Raw genomic sequence first — 19587 nt, forward strand, 5'->3', positions numbered from 1 at the left:
CAGAGAGCTGATGCAACCTTGGTCACTTCCCAAGGACTGACATCTGTGCACACAAATAGTATGGCCTGAATGCAATTTGAAAAATATTTTTTTTTTCCTTTTCTTTCTGTTTGACACCTTATGAAAAAAATCAGTTAAACAGGGAGAGAACAGAAGAAAGCAGGTGACCGGAATATAACGATTGACACCTTTCGTGTTTCTGCAGGTTGGAATCAAGGTGCTTTCATTAACTCTGGCTCTAGGAGTCTCCGCAGGTCCCTGGTGAAGGTGTGTTAATATGAAATGAGATCTCACCAGGTATTACACACAGGCTGGATTACAGACCTGTGCTCCTGGCAGGGTTGCCTCCTTCCCAGCTGGCTGTATGACTCTTGCATTCCTTTTTGCTGAAAAAAAAAAAAAAAAAAAGTGGATGACAGCCCTTTTCCTGGTCTTGCCTATAGCTCAGGAGATGTTCTGAGCCATAAACCTGGACATCTGAGACCACAGGTCCTCTGCTCCTGCGTGGAAGCTCTAATCCCCACTCATCTTCAGGCTTTGAAAAACTAAGGATGGGACTGAGATTCAGAGATTTAACATAAGTGTCCATAACGTACATATTCACACTCATCATCCACTATCATTGCGTTAGGCTCCAACCCCTTGTCTGCATAGAGGGCAGAATTCCTGAAATTCTCCTCTAGCACGGCAGATCCTACCTGGAGGCTATGAACTGGCACTGTTCATGCTCCAAGTAAATATTTCTGTGGTTGTGAACATCTTTCTCACCCTTGTTCCTCAAGTCCTACACCATCCCTTCAAAGCTCTGGTGCTTTTGGGGATTTTATGAACTGACTGACCTCATTAACACAGCAAAAAAAAAAAAACAAAAAACCACTTTTCAATTTGCTGGGTCCATTTTCTACCAGGATGGGATAAGTAGGAGAGGAAAAAGGGGAATGGAAATGTGAGACAAATGGGAAATATCTTTGCAGGGATAGATCAGCTCTCTGGCTGTGTTGAAACCACAGGGTGAATAGAAAGCTGATGGATGAATAAATCTAACTCAAGGGGCTTGAGCTGAATAAACTACTGGAGATAACTCCCTCCTTGCCCCATGGAGCAGACAAAGCCATGCCAGTGTGTATACTCAGAGATGGTGTATCCAGCAGAGAGGATAGGTAGAGCCTTAGCCATCACGATAGCTTGCAAATTATCCCCATTGGCTTTGTAGCTAAATACCCCACGGCTGCTAATCTGAAGGCATCCATTTCTGAGATATTTACAAAACACGCCAGGAGAAAAGTTGCTCCTGATAAAACTGCTCTTCAGAATTTCCCAGGAGGCGAGAGAAACAGCAGACACATAAAAACGTAGCAAAATCCCTGCTGTCAAAACCACTCAGGGAGAGAGCAAAGACGTGAACGCGTTCAGCCCAGCTCCCCTGAGATCCTGAGTTTCTGCTGCAACACGCTGAGCATCTTCACATCTCCTTCGTCCCACTGGGCTCCTCTCATCTGCTGCCTTTCCTGAAGGGATGAGGAGCTGAGGACAGCTACTGCCTCCACCAGCACAGACGCAGTCTGCTTTTTTTTTTTTTTTTTTTTTTTTTTCTTTTGTGCACATCCTCCTACAGCTTGATTTATACGTCTTTTGTCAGAAAAGAGAAAAAGGTGGATAAATCTTCTGGGAGATATGCAGTTCTTTCTATTTCCTTCAGCAGTTCAGAGGAAGAGGCACCTGAGAAGGAAGGAAAGCTTTCTCCCATGGGTCCAAGCCACCTCTCCGAAACCACATGAGCTATGACTTTGAGAACTCCAGAATTTACTTAATCCCTAAAATTAGCCATGTGCAACTCCTATTTAGGAGGAGGTGACTGCTAGTAAATATTTATCAAACTCCTTAAGGTCCTCAAGAAGTACAAATTTTAAATGAGTCATGTCCTCTCATTAGCTTAGATCTTCATTTTTGTTCATCTCCACGCTTATCCAAAGTCCTGATTCTTACCCCAGGTCGCAATTTGGTTCCAGTTAACACATTGTAAAGTGCATTTTATTTACAAGATACTGTCTGGCCAAATGGCCACGTTTGCGTTTGGTGGACAAAAAAAAAAAAAAAAAAAAAAAAAAAAGAGTGACTTGGTCTTCAAAAGGTAGTAAATCCATACATCCAGTGGCACTCAACAGCCTGAGCATATGGACACAGCACGTCCTATCTGCTCCCAGTGCTCTACCCACCGCAACTTGACAGCGTCCTCCCTGAAAGACCACCAGCACCATCTTTGAGCAAAGTCACTTCTTCTTGGCTGGGGCTTTGGCATTCCCACCAGCTTTGCCATTAGTTTTGGTGCTTCCTCCTGATTTTGCTGCTTCACCTTCTTTTTCACCCTTCTTCCCACCACCTTGTTTCTTGTCAGTAGTGTCCTTTCCCCCCTTTTCTCCTTTTTCTCCCTTTTCTCCCTTTTCTCCTTCTTTCTTTTTGGCTCCATCCTTCCCTTCTTTCTTGGATCCTTCTTTCTGGTCCTTTTCACCACCTTTCTTCTTGGAGCCTTTGGATCCATCTTTCTTACTCTGAGCCTTGTCCACTTTTCCAGATACAGTGGGAACTTCTTCTTTTTTTTCTTCTGTAACCTGAGCTGTACACAAAGATGGAAAAAGAAAACAGGAAAGCAGTTAACTTGGGTTGGCACCAGCCAGGAAGAGAGCAAAACTCCTGCTCCTTGCTGGCGAATCTTGGACAAAGGGAAAATCCTTCTACTGGGGCTTTGTCCATACAGCTGTTTTCCTCACTGACTACCAGCTTTTTGTGTCTTTAAGAAGATAGATGAATGGGATAAAGCAGAACTGGTACTTTCAAGAGCTGGGTTAGGGATCTATTGGAGGAAATGGCTCCTGTTGGTAGGAACTGATCCGTGAACATGACAAGCACAGCCCATAAGCATTTCCCAATAATGACATTCAATGTGGAGTTGTCTCCTTCCACAAGAAGGAAGAGAAACATCTCTCATGTAACTCAGTACAGACCTGGCTTGGGTTTGGGTTGGTTTTTTGTTTATTTTTTCATTGGTTGGCTTTTCTAGTTCTTTGTTTTCCTATATGGGGTATGTCTCCTGCAGCTCAGAGTGGACAGCAAGGATTCTGCTGGAGATCTTTGCTCTCAGAGACAGACAAGCAGAAGGTTGCTTGCCCAGCACTGGACTACAAAGTAGGCTTAGTTTATGTCCTGTCCACATCCAGTCACCATGGGACTGGCTTCCTACCTGTACCACTGGAATTCATGGCAGCAACATACCATGAGATAGCAACTCGCTCTAGTGCATAGTAACCTCTGGGTTTGTACGTTTTAACGCACAAGCCATATTTGTTACAGGAAGCTTATAATATTGTGGAGTTATAGAGTGGTTTGGGTTGGAAGGGACCTCAAAGCCCACCCAGTTCCACCCCCTGCCATGGGCAGGGACACCTCCCACTAGCCCAGGTTGCCCAAAGCCTCATCCAGCCTGGCCTTGAACCCCTCCAGGGATGGGGCATCCACAGCTTCTCTGGGCAACTTCTCTTTACCTATGAAATATTTTTATTTAGGAATATCTTGGCTTAAGTGCCTACATTTCAGGTGAGAAGCCTGACAAGTATCACACTGGCTCTGCAGACTGATTATTCTGACAAAGGATTTGGTATCAGAAAAACCTTTCCTCCTCTTTCTTATTTTTCTTCTAGAAGTAGTTGCTTTTCTCAAATGTATTTCTGACCTCAGAGCTTGATGCACTGAACTCTCATCTCAAGCTGCAACTTGACACTTAAACTCATATCATATTTCATCTATATTTCTCACGGAAAGTTTTTCCTTTGCTCAAGACCAGCAGAGTATAAAGTTTTGCAAAAAACAAGTGAAAATGCCTTGTTTCCCATGACCTCCTTTCTGAAAATCTCTAATATAGGACTCAGAAATGTAAATAGATAACCATGTTAATACAACTTCATCATTAACATCAGCCAAGATGTAGCAATGACCTGGGAGTGACCTCAGCAAGTGGAGGATTTCCATTATAGCTTTCTTCAGCTAGCACCTAGGCTAAGTCAAATTATTTCACAGTTGTCACAGGCTAAGAAAAGATGATGGTGAACTGGTTTAGGAGGTAATTTGTTGAGATGTCTCAACCCTTACCTGGAGCCATTGAACTCCAATTTGTTTAAGCAGCCACAAATCTCCCATTTTCAGGATTACAGCAATGTATTACAGGGGTAAATCAAACCTGAATTTGTTACGTTTACCTAAAATGTTGCTTCAGCGTGCACACTAAAAAAAAAAAAAAAAAAATTGTCCTTTGGCCTGGGGAATTGGCAATTCACTTGTAGACATAAATGGAAGTAGAACAACCACATGGGAAGTCCTGACATCTCATTAAAAAAAAAAACATAAAACAAAAAAACCCAAAAAAAAACCCCCAAAAAAAAAAAAAAAAAAACAAAAAAAAAAAAAAAAAAAAAAAAAAAGGAGAGGATAGAATTAAAATAAAACCAAAATACCATGTTGTCTCCTTCCTGGACAAATATGGTAGGAACCAGGTGAACTGCCAAAAATATCAACTGGAACAGATCAGAATACTTGAAGATCTCCCAGGCCATGGACCCAGACAGTACATCTTCACCTAGAGAAAAGGCCAAGTCCTGCTTGTGCTTCTCCCACAGACCAGGGGACAGAGCACAAACGAACCAATCTGTATAGAACATTTTATACACTGAACCCTAAAGTCCATTTTATTTATATCCAGTAAAAGGGCTTGCCAGACACAACACTCAAAAAAGTGCACAGAGAGCCATCTGGCAGTTAGAATATTCCATCACAGTAAACATGACGTAGGGTAAAATAATGCCAAGAAATTAGAGTATTTAAGCACTGTAATGTATTAATGATTGATATAGCGTTTGACACTTACAGAAATCTTTAAAGCATTTAATGGCTACTCAGTAATTAAAATCACCCAAGTCATCTCTCTGGCCTTGACTGAGTCTACCAGGGGTTGTCACAGTATATAGACAGCTGACAAATCCATACATGATATTTCATGACTGCATAAATCAAGGCAGGTTGCCAAATGTCAGTGGGGCAACACGGCAGAGCATCACGCTCCGTACAGATGGAAATCACGGCACAGAGATGAAGCCCAAAGGTTCGCATCCTCTCCATTGTAACGCCTAAATCACGTAGGGGAATTTTTTGGGGGACAAGATGCAGAGTAACCTCAGAAGGAGGGCAAACCAGTGGGGTTGGTCACACACTTTGCATCTAACACTTCAGGCACTGATTTCTGAGTCAGTCCTTTTGGGTCTCCAAAACCAGAGATACAGAGGAATTTTTAAGGCACAATTTACCTCTTCCACTTTAGCACCTCTGCTGCCATGAAAGGAATCACATCCTTTTTATTTTCCATCGTGGATAAAGGGATAAATTTGGAACAACGAGTGCTGATGAAGACTTCTCCATAGATGTGGATAATGTACTCGGGATTAGATGACTCCCACCCCAGTATCAACTCCTTCAGGGCAACTTGGGCAGATTTATATCTGACCCCAGAGGACTAGGACCTTCAGAACACATATATTCATGAGCCATTACCAGGCATCAGCAGCCTCTCAGCAATATGTTATCCATGAGCCTCCCACCCTGCACTGTGCCAGGACCATAATTTTGCGATTCTCAAAAAGTGAAAGGGCGCTCAACGATTCAACTTACACATTTAACTCCATAAAAGTTTAGGTAGTCTTTATGGTGCAAGTGACTTCCCATAAATTGCTTTCTTGCCATAATTTATTCTTGAGTTCATGCTGCAATAATTTATCATGGTCTGATAAAATCTACACCAAAATAGCCAGCCTTTGGATGGAGCACACGTACATGCTTGTAGGATGTAAAGGCTGCCTACAGGAGATCAGAATTTATCAGCATTCTGGGGTGAAGTGGACATTCTGCTGCCCAAATACCCTTTCTGTCTCTTCTGGATATTCTCAGCCTTAATTTATTGGTTTTCCAGAAGTAACAGCCAGGCAGGAAGATGGATGCAGCAGCAAATGAGTGAACTTGGCTTTCTGCTATCCACACGCATGATGCTTAACATCCTCTGGGATCTACTGATAGCTGGTCCTTACAGAGTCAGAATTTGGCCTTTTGGGCAGGAAATTGAAGGATACAATGCTCATCACTTCCATGAATGATGGCTCATATATGTAAGGGTGCATCAACTAGACTTTTGGATGACCTTTGTCTTTGAAGTAGGTTAAGAGAATTTAACTCTATGGACCAGGGCTTATTTGTGTCAATTGTGTTCAGCTCCAGCGAGTGGTCTGGCCACCCTCACTTTATGGTATGGGCAGAATCAGATGTATGAACACCTCTGAAATACTGAGGCATGTGCAAGTTCCTGCTGTTAAGCACTTAGTTACGTATTTTGCTGATGTAGGACTAAATTTCTACAGTTATGTTTTCTGCCTCTTTCACCAGTTTCATGGACCAAAGCACCACATTTGGAGTCAAGGAAACTCCCAGTTTCCATGACGATACAGACATCAGGGCTTGCAGAGACACAGGAAAGAGGAAAAAAAAAAAAAGAATCATAAAAAAGGTATTGAGAAAACAGAGGCGAAACACAGAAAGGGAACTGAGAAGCAGAGTCCAAGGTGTGATGGATTTAATCAGAGAAGAGAAGCCAAAGACAGACAGACAGGAAGGCAGTCCCCTAATTTCCTTGCAGGGCCATTTCATCTTCCTCTTTCAGCACAGGCAGGGAGTTGAGAGGTCTGGACTGGACATGGCCAGAGAGAGTTAGGAGAGTTTCAGTAGAGCCTAGGGTACAGAATCAGGAAAGATGAGTGAGAGCAGCAGATACCAGTGACAGAAATATTCTTGGCCATCCAAATGGGGCAAGCCATTAATGGGTAACATGAAACTCTAACAAACAACTCTTTTTCTTCCTACTGACACCCCCCAACCCAGGAACTGGCCCTTAAAATGAATCGGTCTATCTTGAAATATTAAACATGAACTTCAAAGGAATGACCTTGACTTGTACCAATGGAGAAACTGTCCCTTTCATCTAAATGACCATGCCTCCTGCCACAAATGTTGCAAGTTTAGTGCATGTGAATGGGAATGGCAATATCTTAATGGTTGGACCCAAGAAGCCACATTGATTTACACTGAGGACCTAACCCTTTGCATTCGTGCATACAGAAAGGAACCCCAAAGGAAGCAACAGGTCTCATGTGTAGGTGTGGGCACGGGAAGTACCTCCAGGGATCTCTGTCAGCTCGTTGAGCGGTGGCACAGTGTCCAGTTTGTCTGCATACGTCTTGGCTGCTTGCCGTTGAGCATATCGTGCCTCAATCTCTTTCTTTGTCCGGGGAATTCGGCACTTGAAGATACAGCAGAGCGTGATAACTGGGAAAAGAGAGAGGGAAGTAAGAGTACTCAGTTTAGTCAGCAGATCTCTGCCTAGTACAGGCTGGCCCATTTACAATGGGGAGACAGCAAGAAGAAAAATCAATTTCAGAATTTCTTCCTGTGAGAACATGTAGCCATTTACATCAGTGGAAGTACCTCCCTGAGGGATATGGTCCCACAGCCTAAAGCAATTGAGTTACCTGAAAATAAAGAATCACCACTCTTCAGCAGAGTTGTGGTAAAGGACTGAGTATGTCTTTCCCACCAAAACCAATGCAAAGCATTGCTTTCAACTATATATGCCACCAGCGTTTCTGAGCATCAGAGCATCACCAACCTTAAATTCATTGTTGCTTTGGAAGTGGCAGCAATTAAGATGTACCATCACCCTTCAACAGTGTGTTATTGCTAGAAGTTCCTGAAAATACATGTTAACCATTCACTTTTGTGTTAGGCAGGTGCTGGTGCTGTGGATCTCCAGCTGAAGCAAGCAATGAGGAGTTTGGCACGGAAACACTGTAAACCCTTCAAAATAGATGCAGAGCAAGAGCTCAATATATGCCTTAACTGACTTTCACCCAAATCCATTTAGCACAAGCCAAGAATTGAACCCAGATCTCCTAAATCCCCTCTTCATGTTCTTGCAATTCCATCATGCTTCTTTGCCTGAGCTAGGCTTCTTTACATGAGTTAAGGATGCGGCTGATGCTTTTACTCCTAGTAGGAAATATTGTCCCTTCATGCTTAAACCTATATATTATTTCAGAATTTCCATCTGCAAATCTAATCACGATTCAGACAATTCATAGTAATGAAATCACTGTCGGCTGGTTTCTTAGACTAGGAATTCACAGGCTACAGCAGATCATTGGTTCATCCAGGTACCACTTCCAACAACAACAAAGCAGCAACTTCAAGGAAAAAATCAATGAAATTTGGAAACAGGTAATCATAAAATTAGTTGGCCCATAGGTCATAAACACATGTCGAGAAGCATGAGATCTCATGGTCTCTATGAACTTTTGAGTTGCTTTTTTGTAGGCATCTTTAAAATAGTTTGAGGGATTCTTCTATTCTAAGTAAAAGCTCAAATTTTCAACGTACCTAACTTCTTCACCTTGTTTATATACCTTACAGGAATGGGTTGTGCAGGCAGGCAAAGCCTTGTGCTTGGATAGATGTTGTGAGATCAGTTTGATGTGCTCTGTCTCTTATTTTAACTGGAGTTCCCCAACGCCTCATCAATGGCATGAAAAAGGAGCAAGCATCCAACTTTCTGTACACTTCAAAATTCAGCTAATCTCCTCTGGCTTTATATCCCCATGAGCAATGACTAGACCTTTGAGACTAATCCAAATGAGAGAAATAATCTGTAACTTTGGTTCCAAGTGTGAGCATTTCTCACTCACCAGGAGTAAAACCATTTTGCAGGCAGCCTTCACAACACATCACACAGACCATTTGCTGGCGTAAATTTTACTCCCGAAAAGTTTGTCCTGTACCTGTCCAGCCTCTCTTACATAAAGATGGCTCGTGTTAACCAGGCACAAGCTCTGCATGACCTCTCCACATCACAAAAGAGAAAAGGAAAGCAGTAAAACACCTTTCTGAGCGTTTTGAGGTTGGTGTAAAGTTACCAAGGAAAGTGTAGCAGCTCCTCTCTCCCTCTGCTGAGTTTTGCTGTCAAAAAATATGACTCCACTTAAACAGTTTGCTGTGGAGGCATTGTAGCGGAATCACACTCGGGGCCATGGAAATGTCACAACAGGATGGGGCAGCTGAAGCTGAAGTGAATTGCCTAAACCACCATGAAATTGTAAAAACCTGTAATTGGGGAAGCAATCAGGAGGCTTTTATCTTTTATTTTCCATGAGAGTCAGCCACAAGCTGAGGGTAATTGAGCTTTTAGTTGTCTTACAAAAGGAAAGCAAGGTGGGCATGTGGTGTTATTGGCAGCACAACATCTGGCAGCATGCAGATGGGTAACACACCACAGCTGGAAAGCACACAGCCCAGGTACTAGCCCAGGATTTGATCTTAAGTTTAGGATTGAGACGCAAACTGGCCAATGGTCTATTCCATACCATGAATGGCATGCCCAGTATAGAGGTGAGCTTCTGTCCAGAAGTTCTCTCTCTTGCTCTGCATTGTGTCCCTCCAGGTCGCCCCTCTCTGAGGGTCGTCTCAGTCTCTTGGACACTCGGGCTCTTCTCTCTTTCCTGGGATTGCAGTTTCAGGACTCTCCCTGCTCTGGGATTGTTGGCTGGGAATGGGCTGAGCCTTGGTCATCAGGTGGTGAGCAGTGTCACTGTGTATCACTCATTTGTGTATTAGTATATATTACTATTAGTATCATATTGTTATTATTTACAATATTAGTGTACTTTAGTTATTAAACTGTTCTTATCTAAATCTCTGAGCCTTTTCCCTTTACCCCTTTAATTCTCTTCCCCAACACCAGGAGGTGGGGGGAGGGTGAGCGAGTGGCTGTGTGGTGTAAAACCACGACAGAGAAAAAAAATACCCAGTAGCTAGGGAAGAACTCAAGGCAAGGTCAGACTACATACGAATGCATTTTTAACAGTGACAGGGAAACAACTTACTGGGGAAATTGGAGTACATGCTTTTTCTCTAACCACTTTTAAATCAAGATCTATTGTTTTCCTAAAAGCACTCTAGCATTCAGCTAAGCAGGAAATCCTCTATTCCCATTTGAGAAAAAATTTGCCAGGAAATTAGCATCATATTTACTAGAGACTGTTAAACGATGAGACCGTTGGCTTTCAAGGAAAGCACAAAAAGATAGCTCAATGCAATGAAAGTCGAGGACAAAATGCATCCCAATATCACAGCAGTTGGCTTAGCCCTGCAGGAAGGAGTAGGAGCTGTTGTATCTCTCATAGTTCCACTGCTTTTCAATAACTAAGGACAAAAATGGTAGTTGCTACATGACAATCATGAGCTGGGCTCTTTGATTCACTTTCTCACGGAGATGAAGTGTTACGCCAAGGTATCGCGGATTTATGTTGTCTTGGGATGTGAAATGGTTCATAACCAGCCACTGGAGCAAGAGGCTTATGTGAAAATAATCCAATACTGGTCCTAGCTCCATCCATGTGCTTAGTGTGAGGCTCAAGCCATGCAGGGGGCTAAATATTGGACTGAATACCACCTTCATTGTAAAAGAATAGACCAATTAATAAGATTTTATTGTATGATTCCATGATTTTGGTACAGGAACTTTAGGACACTGAAACTGATGCCACAAATTATAATTTTATTGCTAATAGGAAATTATTGCCTGTTGGTATCTTTGCTCTTCCCTCCAGGTCAGACACAGGAGGCAGAGTGGGTGAAACTCATCTGCTCTGGTTTATGTGTCCCAAAACTAGAGATTATGGTCTCAGACCATCACTCCAGGCTCCCTTTATCACTGATGGAGAGAAAAAAGCATCTCTATTGGGTGGCTAATCTCATTTTAAGACAGAAATTTAAGGTGTGCCAAATAAAACATTCTCTGCAGCTGCCTTTTTCCCCATTAACCACAAAAAAAAAAAAAAAAAAAAAAAAAGAAGAGCCTGGAGTGACCTGTGAGGTTTGCTGCTTTCTGGATTTTTAGCATGTTTTCATTATTTTTACAGGGGGTAATATCTTAATTAATTATTAATTTGTTCATTCATTCTTTCATCATTCATATCCAACACTACTCAGGTTGGAGGAGCTGAGAAATTGCCCCAAAACTTATCACTTGAAGTATAGTTACAGAGCAAATGTCAAACACACAATTTCCACCATAAACAATCAGATGTTTGTTGCTAAAAAACAGCTGTATGTTGACTCCCACTGGCTTAAACTAAAATATTTTCTTTTGTAATTGAAGCAAGCCAAGACCATGAAAGGAGTTCTATTGGCTTAAACTAAATATCCATGGTCTCTCTTTTTCTTTTCACTTTAATGAATTTAGATCATCAACAGACACAGGTGCTTCTAGTTTAGCTGGGCAGTAAATTCAAATTAAAAAAAAAAAAAAAAAAAAGAAAAAAAAAGAAGGAAAGAAACAACTTGGTTTTCCTAGGAGCTGGGAAAGATTTAAATGAAATATCTTCTCCAGAGACTGGTTGGTGGAATATTGGAGCAGAGCTATGATTGAGAACTGAACAGTTTTATAAATTGAATGGAAATTGGCTGCAATACCCAGTAGGTTTGTTCCCTTTGAAGCTGTAAAAATACAGTCTGCCACTGAAGCATTTAATTAACATTTAGCAAAGTAGCCTGTGCTGCTCTGAGTTAATTAGGCAGCCATTCCGTTGTTAATAATGCAAGCAATTAATGCAGATATATTCAATGGCAAGTTAACTGCAGCGCTTGTGTTCAAATGCTCTTTGAGAAGCCTGGAGAGCTGCTTACTATAGGGCTACAATGATGCTTTAAGGAAAGAGCTAGCACATTTTGGCTGTTCAAGCTACTCATGGCAGTGTTAATAACTGGCTAATTGTGATAATGCACTGATTAGTGAGGGCTACCACACTCTTAAGAAAATTAGTACTTGGGTGGCTGCTTGGAGGACTGGTCTACCCTGAGATGCTCCTGGGGCCTGAACCACCTCATTTAAAGATGCCACTGCCACAACCAGGGCAATTGCTCTGCTCTAGTGCCTCAGAAGAGATCCAGAAGAAGGAGATTTTCCCTCTAAAGAGGGTGCAACCATCCACAGGGCACATAACTGCACCCCAGCTGGGGCTCAGGTTGCAGCACTGGGGACTCAGGATCTGCTTTCTTCTGGAAAACAGAGACACGGATGGTAAAAACGTCAGATTTAAAGTCCAGGTTGGAGATGGTTTAGATATACCCTCTCAAGATCCTTTTCAGTCTTGTATTTTATCCCACTCCATGGCTGTTCTTTCCAGGAAAACCTAGCACTTGGATTAATGTATTCATTTCCTAGCAAGGAAACACAAGAGACAAAGAATGAACAGATCTAGACTGTAGTCTCAAGAGTTGTGCCAATACAACCAGAAGCAAAACATGTTTTGAAATATGTCCACCTTTACAAAAAGCCCTGAGGATATGCTGAAAAAACTGCTGCAAGGGGTCAGGGCTGCTCCAGTATTTGCTCAGCCATCAAGCTTAACTCTACACGAGATATTTTCCTGGTGTCTGGAAATGAGGGTCTGTCCACACCATCCGATCACACCATCTGACCTCTCTGCACATCACAGCTTAGTACATTTAATTACTGCCTGAGTGAAATATCTTGTGCTGGATTGAATCCCACCTTAGTCTGGGGAGAGCTGTTAAGAGGTGAAGAGCGTGGCAATGTTTAATCACTCTCCCTGCCACATTTATTTCTCAAATTCTCATTCAAATTGACCTCGCTTTAATTTCCACACTCTGCTCTCGTCTTTATCCACTAGACTAAAAGGATCTTTACTACTTTTTTCTTTCTGAAGTCCTTCAATGCTGCCATCAAGTGGCCTTTTGATCTTCTTTCCAACAAGCTAAACACAGTGAGTTCAGCGAGACTCTCGCTTGAAGACTTTTCTCCAGGTGTCAAACACGTGAGGATTTGGGGGTTTTATTTTCCTGCAAGCCTTTGTGTTTTTCCAGCATTTATTTTCATACATAGGCACAAACATCTCACCAGGACAGCACACAGAGGTCACCAAACCTTCCTACCTCTCACTAACCCATGCTAATGTATTCAAATAACTCATCCTGCAGTGTAGATGTGGTGCTTGGGGACATGGGTTAGTGGGTTGGGTGGTGTTGGGTTGATGGTTGGACTTGATGATCCTTGAGGTCTTTTCCAACCTTAATGATTGTACGATTACCCTGAACTGTGTTGCTTAACTGATTGCTTTGCTCTGACAATAGTTACTAAATTTTATCTAAATTGTAATTTAGTCACCGAATCTTGGTTTATTCTGTAGAGGAGGTCTATATTCCTTTCTCCCAACCATACATCCTTCCTTCTGCTGCCATTCACTGCATTTTGTTTGAATGGATTTAGCCAACTCCTGGGATTGCTCCTTCCACTTCTTTAGTTTGTTGGGTTTTTTGCTTGTTTGGGTTTTTTTTGTTTTTTTTTTTTTTTTTAATTCTGTCTAGTGGCAAGGAAGACACCTTTATCAGCAGCCACTTTGTATTTATTCTGAGCTGCCCTGTGAAAAATATGGATTTAGGGTTGGACTTCTCATCAGAACAAGCACTACCTTAGGAAATTAGATTTCTGAGTTAGGAGACGTTGTGTGGGACAAAAAAGAAGCAGGTAGTCACTGGGAGCTCCCTGGAGCATCCCTGTAGATCCAGACAGGGTAGCCAGGGCACTCGAGGACACAAGTCATCTCATCCTTAGGCAGACATCTAAAGCAAACAGATTAATTATTCCCACTCGTTCTCTCACTTGGTCACTCTAGATGCCTGACCTGAAGGCATCTATAGACAGATGAGATGAACTATAGTGAAAAAGTCCGTATTAGACGTTTTGGTTGCAATCCGAGGTATCAATTAACACAAGCCCTAATTTAAAAAAAAAAAAAAAAAGCTGCTGATTACTTATGCTTTTTCTTGGGCTCTTTTATGCCTGATGCAATAGCTCTGGAGGCTAGGGTGGAGCTCTTGACCCTTCTTTCCCCACCATCGCACCCTGAAGGCTGGGAGCAGGGGTGGGATTTACCATCCCAGGGAGCAAGAGATTTGGGACTGAACCTTCTCCATTGCCTCCATGCAAGGAGAGGAGCTGTCACAAGGAGGAGCCAACATTGCAGCTGTGTGAGGCAAGATCTAAGGATGATTGTTGCATGAAAAGGAGAAATACCTCTCATCAGGGATTTATTTAAAAAATAGCCAATACGCTGGGTCTGTCTTTTCTGTCAAACTAGAGCTAGCAACAAACCCCAGGATCTCAACACCCACAATTAATTTTGTGGCTTGGGAAGATCAAAACCAGATCTTTATTTAGTCTGTGCCACTCAGACCTATCTACCCTCAGACCTCATGGATTCCCAGGGACACACACAGATTTCAGACCACAATTAATTAATTTAGTTTTCACAACATATGTCTGCTATCTACCTTGATGATCCTTGAGGTCTTTTCCAACCTTAATGATTCCATACATTTATTTACACCAGCTGAGAAGTAGGGATATGGGCTGTTATTGACCCTGCCCTGGGAATCTGCAAAATCCCTGTTTTTCAGTGTTAGTTGGATTTTGCGGTCAGGCATGAAATGGCATGTGAAGAGTGAATGGGAATTAAAATTATGATGGTCTATTGAAATAACAATAGCAATAATAATAAATCAGAACCTAAGATCATCACCAGATCTCAAGCACACCTGTACATCGTGCACTGTCCTCACAGTCCCCATCTCTGATGCCAGAGCCCACCTCTGCACGAATCTCCACTCCATCACCCCCCACAAATGGTCACCGAGTGGAAGGGTGTCGCGGGATGACAGAAGATGAAGCAGGAAGTTGGGCTTCCAGCTGGTGGGGGCATCCCCAGAGAGGAGCTGTTCTGGACCCCCATCATGGTCCAACACCCCGGTTCTTCCTCTTGCAGGCTCCAGACACAGCCCCCTCTGTGTGACCTGATAGGTGTCACATTTAAGAGCAGCCAGCCTCAGGCGATGGCATCTCCGAGGCTTTTGAGCTGATAGGCATCACAACAACTAATTTTGTAGCAGCCTTGGGCAGGGTATGTGTGTGAACATCTTAAGATAAGATTATTGTACAAAACAAGAAGAGCACAGGTTATTTGTTATCAAAATAATGAGGAAGAAAGAATCTTTCCTTGTTATCAATTGGAGGACATAAAAAATGGACCTTCCTTTGTAAAAGACATTTAACTTTTTCTTAAGCACCCCCTCGAGCTATATATACTGGTGCCAATAATTTTGGGGCTTGGGCTATTTTGTAGGCACGCAAGTGCAGAGCAGCCCTAGAAAAGAAGGAAATGTCACAGGTGTGATAAGAGGTTTCCATGTGAGAACCTGGGCTGAGGGCAAAAGGCAGGCTCAAGTTATTGTCACCATGTATGTCACCATCCCTTGTCCCAAGTGATGTTTTCTGTGACAGAGGGCAGTGCTCCCCACCCTTCCATCCACCTCTGCATCTATTATTCTGATGAATACTTCTCATATGCTGGGCTCCTGGTGATGCAGCGTTCGAAAACAGATGCTAAAGCCTCTGTCAGAAAGCACCATGTGAAACATCCCTAAATGATCTGTGCCTCACTGGAAGTTCTGCACATTCATGGAAACATCTGGGTAGTACTGCCATCCAAAAAGGGATGTAAATCTTTTCCCTGGCATTTATATTTTGACACCCACAGCAAGTTGCTAAATAAAACCTCAAACACTTCAAATGAAACTGCGCTCAGTTAACGGCATTCAAGAGGTTTAACAGTTTCCTTGGTGCTCCTTAAATAATACTTGATTCCTGGGAATATGTCTGTTCAGTGTGAGCCTCCCTTGTACCCTCACACTATTTTATACTCCTCTTGAACCTTTGACAGGTTCAAGCAGAAGACTCCCAGTTGACTGGTGTGGGTGAGAATGGGAAAGCATCTCTTGCAGAAGGACACAAAGAGCAAAAGAGATCAGAACTGAGCCTCCTACTTTTGCAATCAGTTTCTGCTTTAGCCCACGACTTTTTCACTTCTCATCCAGGTAAGCCTGGATGTACCCAGTGGTACTAGACCTGGTGGGGACCACACGTAAGGATGCGCAGTGGGTAAACCCATTTCCATGGCACCAGAGGTGTTCTGGTGCCACTAAAACACCAGCACTGAATCGTATCAATGAATTAAAGGTCATGGATACAAGGTGGTCTAAAGACCACCACCAGCTTAAGGAGCTCAGCAGCTCCCTGGCATGATATCTGGGTACCATCCAAAGCCCAATTGGCCTTCAGCTTGAGTTGAGCACAAGGCATGAGCTCACGCCTGGAACGTGGCAGTGGGATGCAGCAACAGCTCTGCTGCAACCCCATCCCTCGTGGGAACCTCCTGCTACAGTTCCATCCTCCCTTCTTCATTCCAACCAGTACAGACTCAAACCAGGGTGATAAGCAAAGGGGTCTCTCCCTGCCTGTGGTACCCAAAATACATCTGGTTGAGACTCTACATCGAGCTGGAATGGTACAGAAGGTGGCAAGGGACGTTGCTTCCTTTTCACACCACTGTCCCTGCTCCCATCACCCTCTTCATTCCCTTTTCCATCTACCTGTACCTTTCATTCCAGAGCGATATGCCAGTAGGGATGTCAAAGCATTTTGCCCTGCATCCTACACCCCGTTGTTGGATTGTCTCTGCAGAAATCAGTGGGGCATCACTCAGAGATGCTGCCTGCATCCTCCCTGGTGGTCAACAGACCTGGGGGTGTATGCAAACCAGGAAACCTGCAGACCTTGAAAACCAAAGTAACATCCAAAGAGGAAATTAAACAGCCCACAGACCAGCTTAAAAACACTGATGCTGGTTGTGATGCCAAAGGAAAGGGTGAGACAATGAAGAGCCCATGGGGCAAGCCTTGGGCTAGCTGCTGGTTTTCCCAGGGAGGGATCAGGACCACCCCCTCCTCCAGGATGGCACTGCAGTTTGCAAAGGGATTTAATACTTCTGGTGCAAAGTCCTCAGTCTTTGTGGACGAAACAAGCTGTGCGAGATTCCAAGGTTATGACTCAATCCCATCCTATCCAGGCGATAGCATTGGGCCTCAGTTCCCCATTTACAGCTTCCACAGGACAAAAAATAAAAGAAAAAGCAAGACTAAGACAACAGATAACAGTGCTCTTAAGAGAATCAAGTCCTCCTGAAGGCTAATCTCATAGCAGCCGTTTGCTCTTGCCTCATCAAAGCCTTTCCAAGAAAAAGAGACAAATACAACCCTTGTCTCTGCCCCTGCCCTCAAGGGGTCTCTTTTCTCATCCACCAGCACGCAGAGGAGCAATCCAGAGCAGCTGAATTACACCAGGTGCTGAGCCTCAGCCCTGATAAGGATTTCAAGGCACACTGTCAGGACGTGGTCTGCCTTGCTCTACCTGATTCAAATACCCAAAACGGAAGATTTCCTTTAACCAAGGATAAAATGACTGAGTTAAAATCTTGGGGGCAGAGGAGCGACACTGAGCTGACCTGATCTGGGTGGTACCTGAGAAACTTTGTTTTTTCTCCCATTCTTTCAATTTTTTTTTTTCCCCTGTAGAGGTTGTGTTTGCTTTAAAAATGAGTTCTCAGGCACCTTTTTCTGCAAAAAGACTTGGCAAAATATTTAGTAGATGAATAAGAATTGTGTAATGACTGAACACATCCAGGAGAGTTACACCTCCAGCATCACTTGAAGGATGCTCTGCATGTGCCACGAAGTTATATTTTCTATTGTGGGTTGCTTACCCCCAAAGTTTTTTTCCTCTTGTGGTGTATGTTATCACAGAGCAGAGTCAAAGGGAAAATATGGACATGGATGGGTCCAACAGAGAGATGCTTTCATCTGAGAAAACTATCAGTTGCTGCAGGAGAGACAGAAAAGCCTTCTGCCAATACTTGTGGAAACATTTCATTTCAGCTGGGTAGAGCCAGGAGTTATCCCATTTGGTTTGTAACCTGCCCAAAAATCTTTTTTGAGTTAGAAGATCTCCCCAGAGACTTTTTACCCATTTCAGTGGTGTGTGTTGACAGGGTTTTTTAATTTTTTTTTTTTTTTGCTTCATTAAATAAGGAAATGTAAGAGAGTTTTGCATTTGGCCATTTTTCCTGCTTTTTATGATGTGATGATGACCCCTTGTGGAAGTTGCTAAGAGTAGGAGTTGGAGACCACCCCTGGATCATATCTATATTTGCAAGCCCTGTCATGCAGCAGGAACATGTTTGTGAAGGGGGAAGAATGTGAAGGATCTGCCATCTACCCTTGGTGTATTTTGGGGGATTCTTCTGGAGGAGCTCCAGTTTGGTCCCGAGGCTGCCCTTAGCAATTATCATACATATCTAGGACCCTGTTTTGCTGGAACAACGATGTCCTATTTCCATTTCAAGTGAAAAGAATACAGTTCAAGTGCTCTACAATCACCCACAGTGAGGGGCACTAACTTCAAAAAGCATCTCCATTCTTCTCCTCCTCATCACTGACTCCTCACCTGAATTCACATGACAAAGCAGACACACCCTTAAAGCCTTGATTGAGATGGGAAGTTAATGGGATCATGTGCAGGCGCTCAGAAGCCCTGGGAAGGATGCTTTTCTCTTTCCTAGGGCAGAGGGATAGTGCTGTCAGAGGTTTGTGCAATCCTCCTGCTCTGCCTGGGAAGAAGGTGCTTCTGGAACCAAGAAAAGGAAATCAACACCAAAGCTCTTCTCCAGCTCTTGTCCCATAAGAAAAGTCAAACGCTGTCTAGTTTTCTGGACCGATATCAAAGCAGCCACCAAGAGCTCGCTCGCTGAAAAACCAGCATCTGCTTCTGGGAGTTTGCTGGCAAAGCTGGGGAACCACCAATGCTTTGGCGACCACAAAGCAAAGGAGGAGGAGGAAGATGTTGCTGGAGCAAGATACAAGCAATTGGTGAGAACTCACTGCGTGATTCTGTTATTCTAACGCCATTAAGTTTGAACCGATCCTGTTTTCTCTTGGGTCACTTGGTTAATAGTTGCTGCCTTTACCAAATAGTTGTTATTTTCATAAAAAAAAGGGACTGAGCTGGGATAGTTACTTTCAAATCCCTTCTGCTCACTGGGAACTCGAACCCTAAAGCAGACGTTACTTTATTGAATTGCACATAACCTATTTATTTGCTTGTCTCAACAGAGATCCTTAAAAATATCTGAGTTTCTCCTCATTCGCTGCTTTCAGTACTTTCAATACCCAGGCAGTAACTTTCTTTGTATGTTGTTTTTCTATAAGACATTTAATTTCTGGGCTGTCACCAGGTGAGTAAGCTTTCATGGGTGTTTGCTTCTTGCTATTGATATTTCTAGTTAACCAAAAAAACCCCTTCTGCAAGCAGTGTACCATCTGATGCACCGATTTTTTGGAAGATTTTCTATTATTCTAACCTTAAATAACCTGGTGTTGCCAGAGCCAATTTTTAAGCAAAAAACAAAACAATTAGACCTACTAAACAAAATATTCTCTAAAATTTTATGCCCCCCAACCAAGAAAAAACAACTAAATAAA

The 19587-nt window shown here is 42.9% G+C and overlaps 1 protein-coding gene across 1 annotated transcript in view; it reads right to left on the reverse strand.

The window, feature by feature from the left end:
- Positions 1 to 1409: 1409 nt before the first annotated feature.
- TMIE (transmembrane inner ear) overlaps positions 1410 to 19587 on the reverse strand; it is a 28842-nt gene continuing 10664 nt past the window's right edge. The window contains exons 3-5 of the mRNA XM_010072871.1: positions 7264 to 7413; positions 6093 to 6097; positions 1410 to 1592 (exon numbers count right to left, since the gene is read on the reverse strand). Of these exons, the coding sequence (XP_010071173.1) occupies positions 1410 to 1592; positions 6093 to 6097; positions 7264 to 7413 (338 nt within the window). The remainder of the gene's footprint in view (positions 1593 to 6092; positions 6098 to 7263; positions 7414 to 19587) is intronic.

This window comes from Pterocles gutturalis, unplaced genomic scaffold (assembly GCF_000699245.1).
Source record: "Pterocles gutturalis isolate BGI_N339 unplaced genomic scaffold, ASM69924v1 scaffold24547, whole genome shotgun sequence".
Classification (NCBI taxonomy): Eukaryota; Metazoa; Chordata; class Aves; order Pterocliformes; family Pteroclidae; genus Pterocles; species Pterocles gutturalis.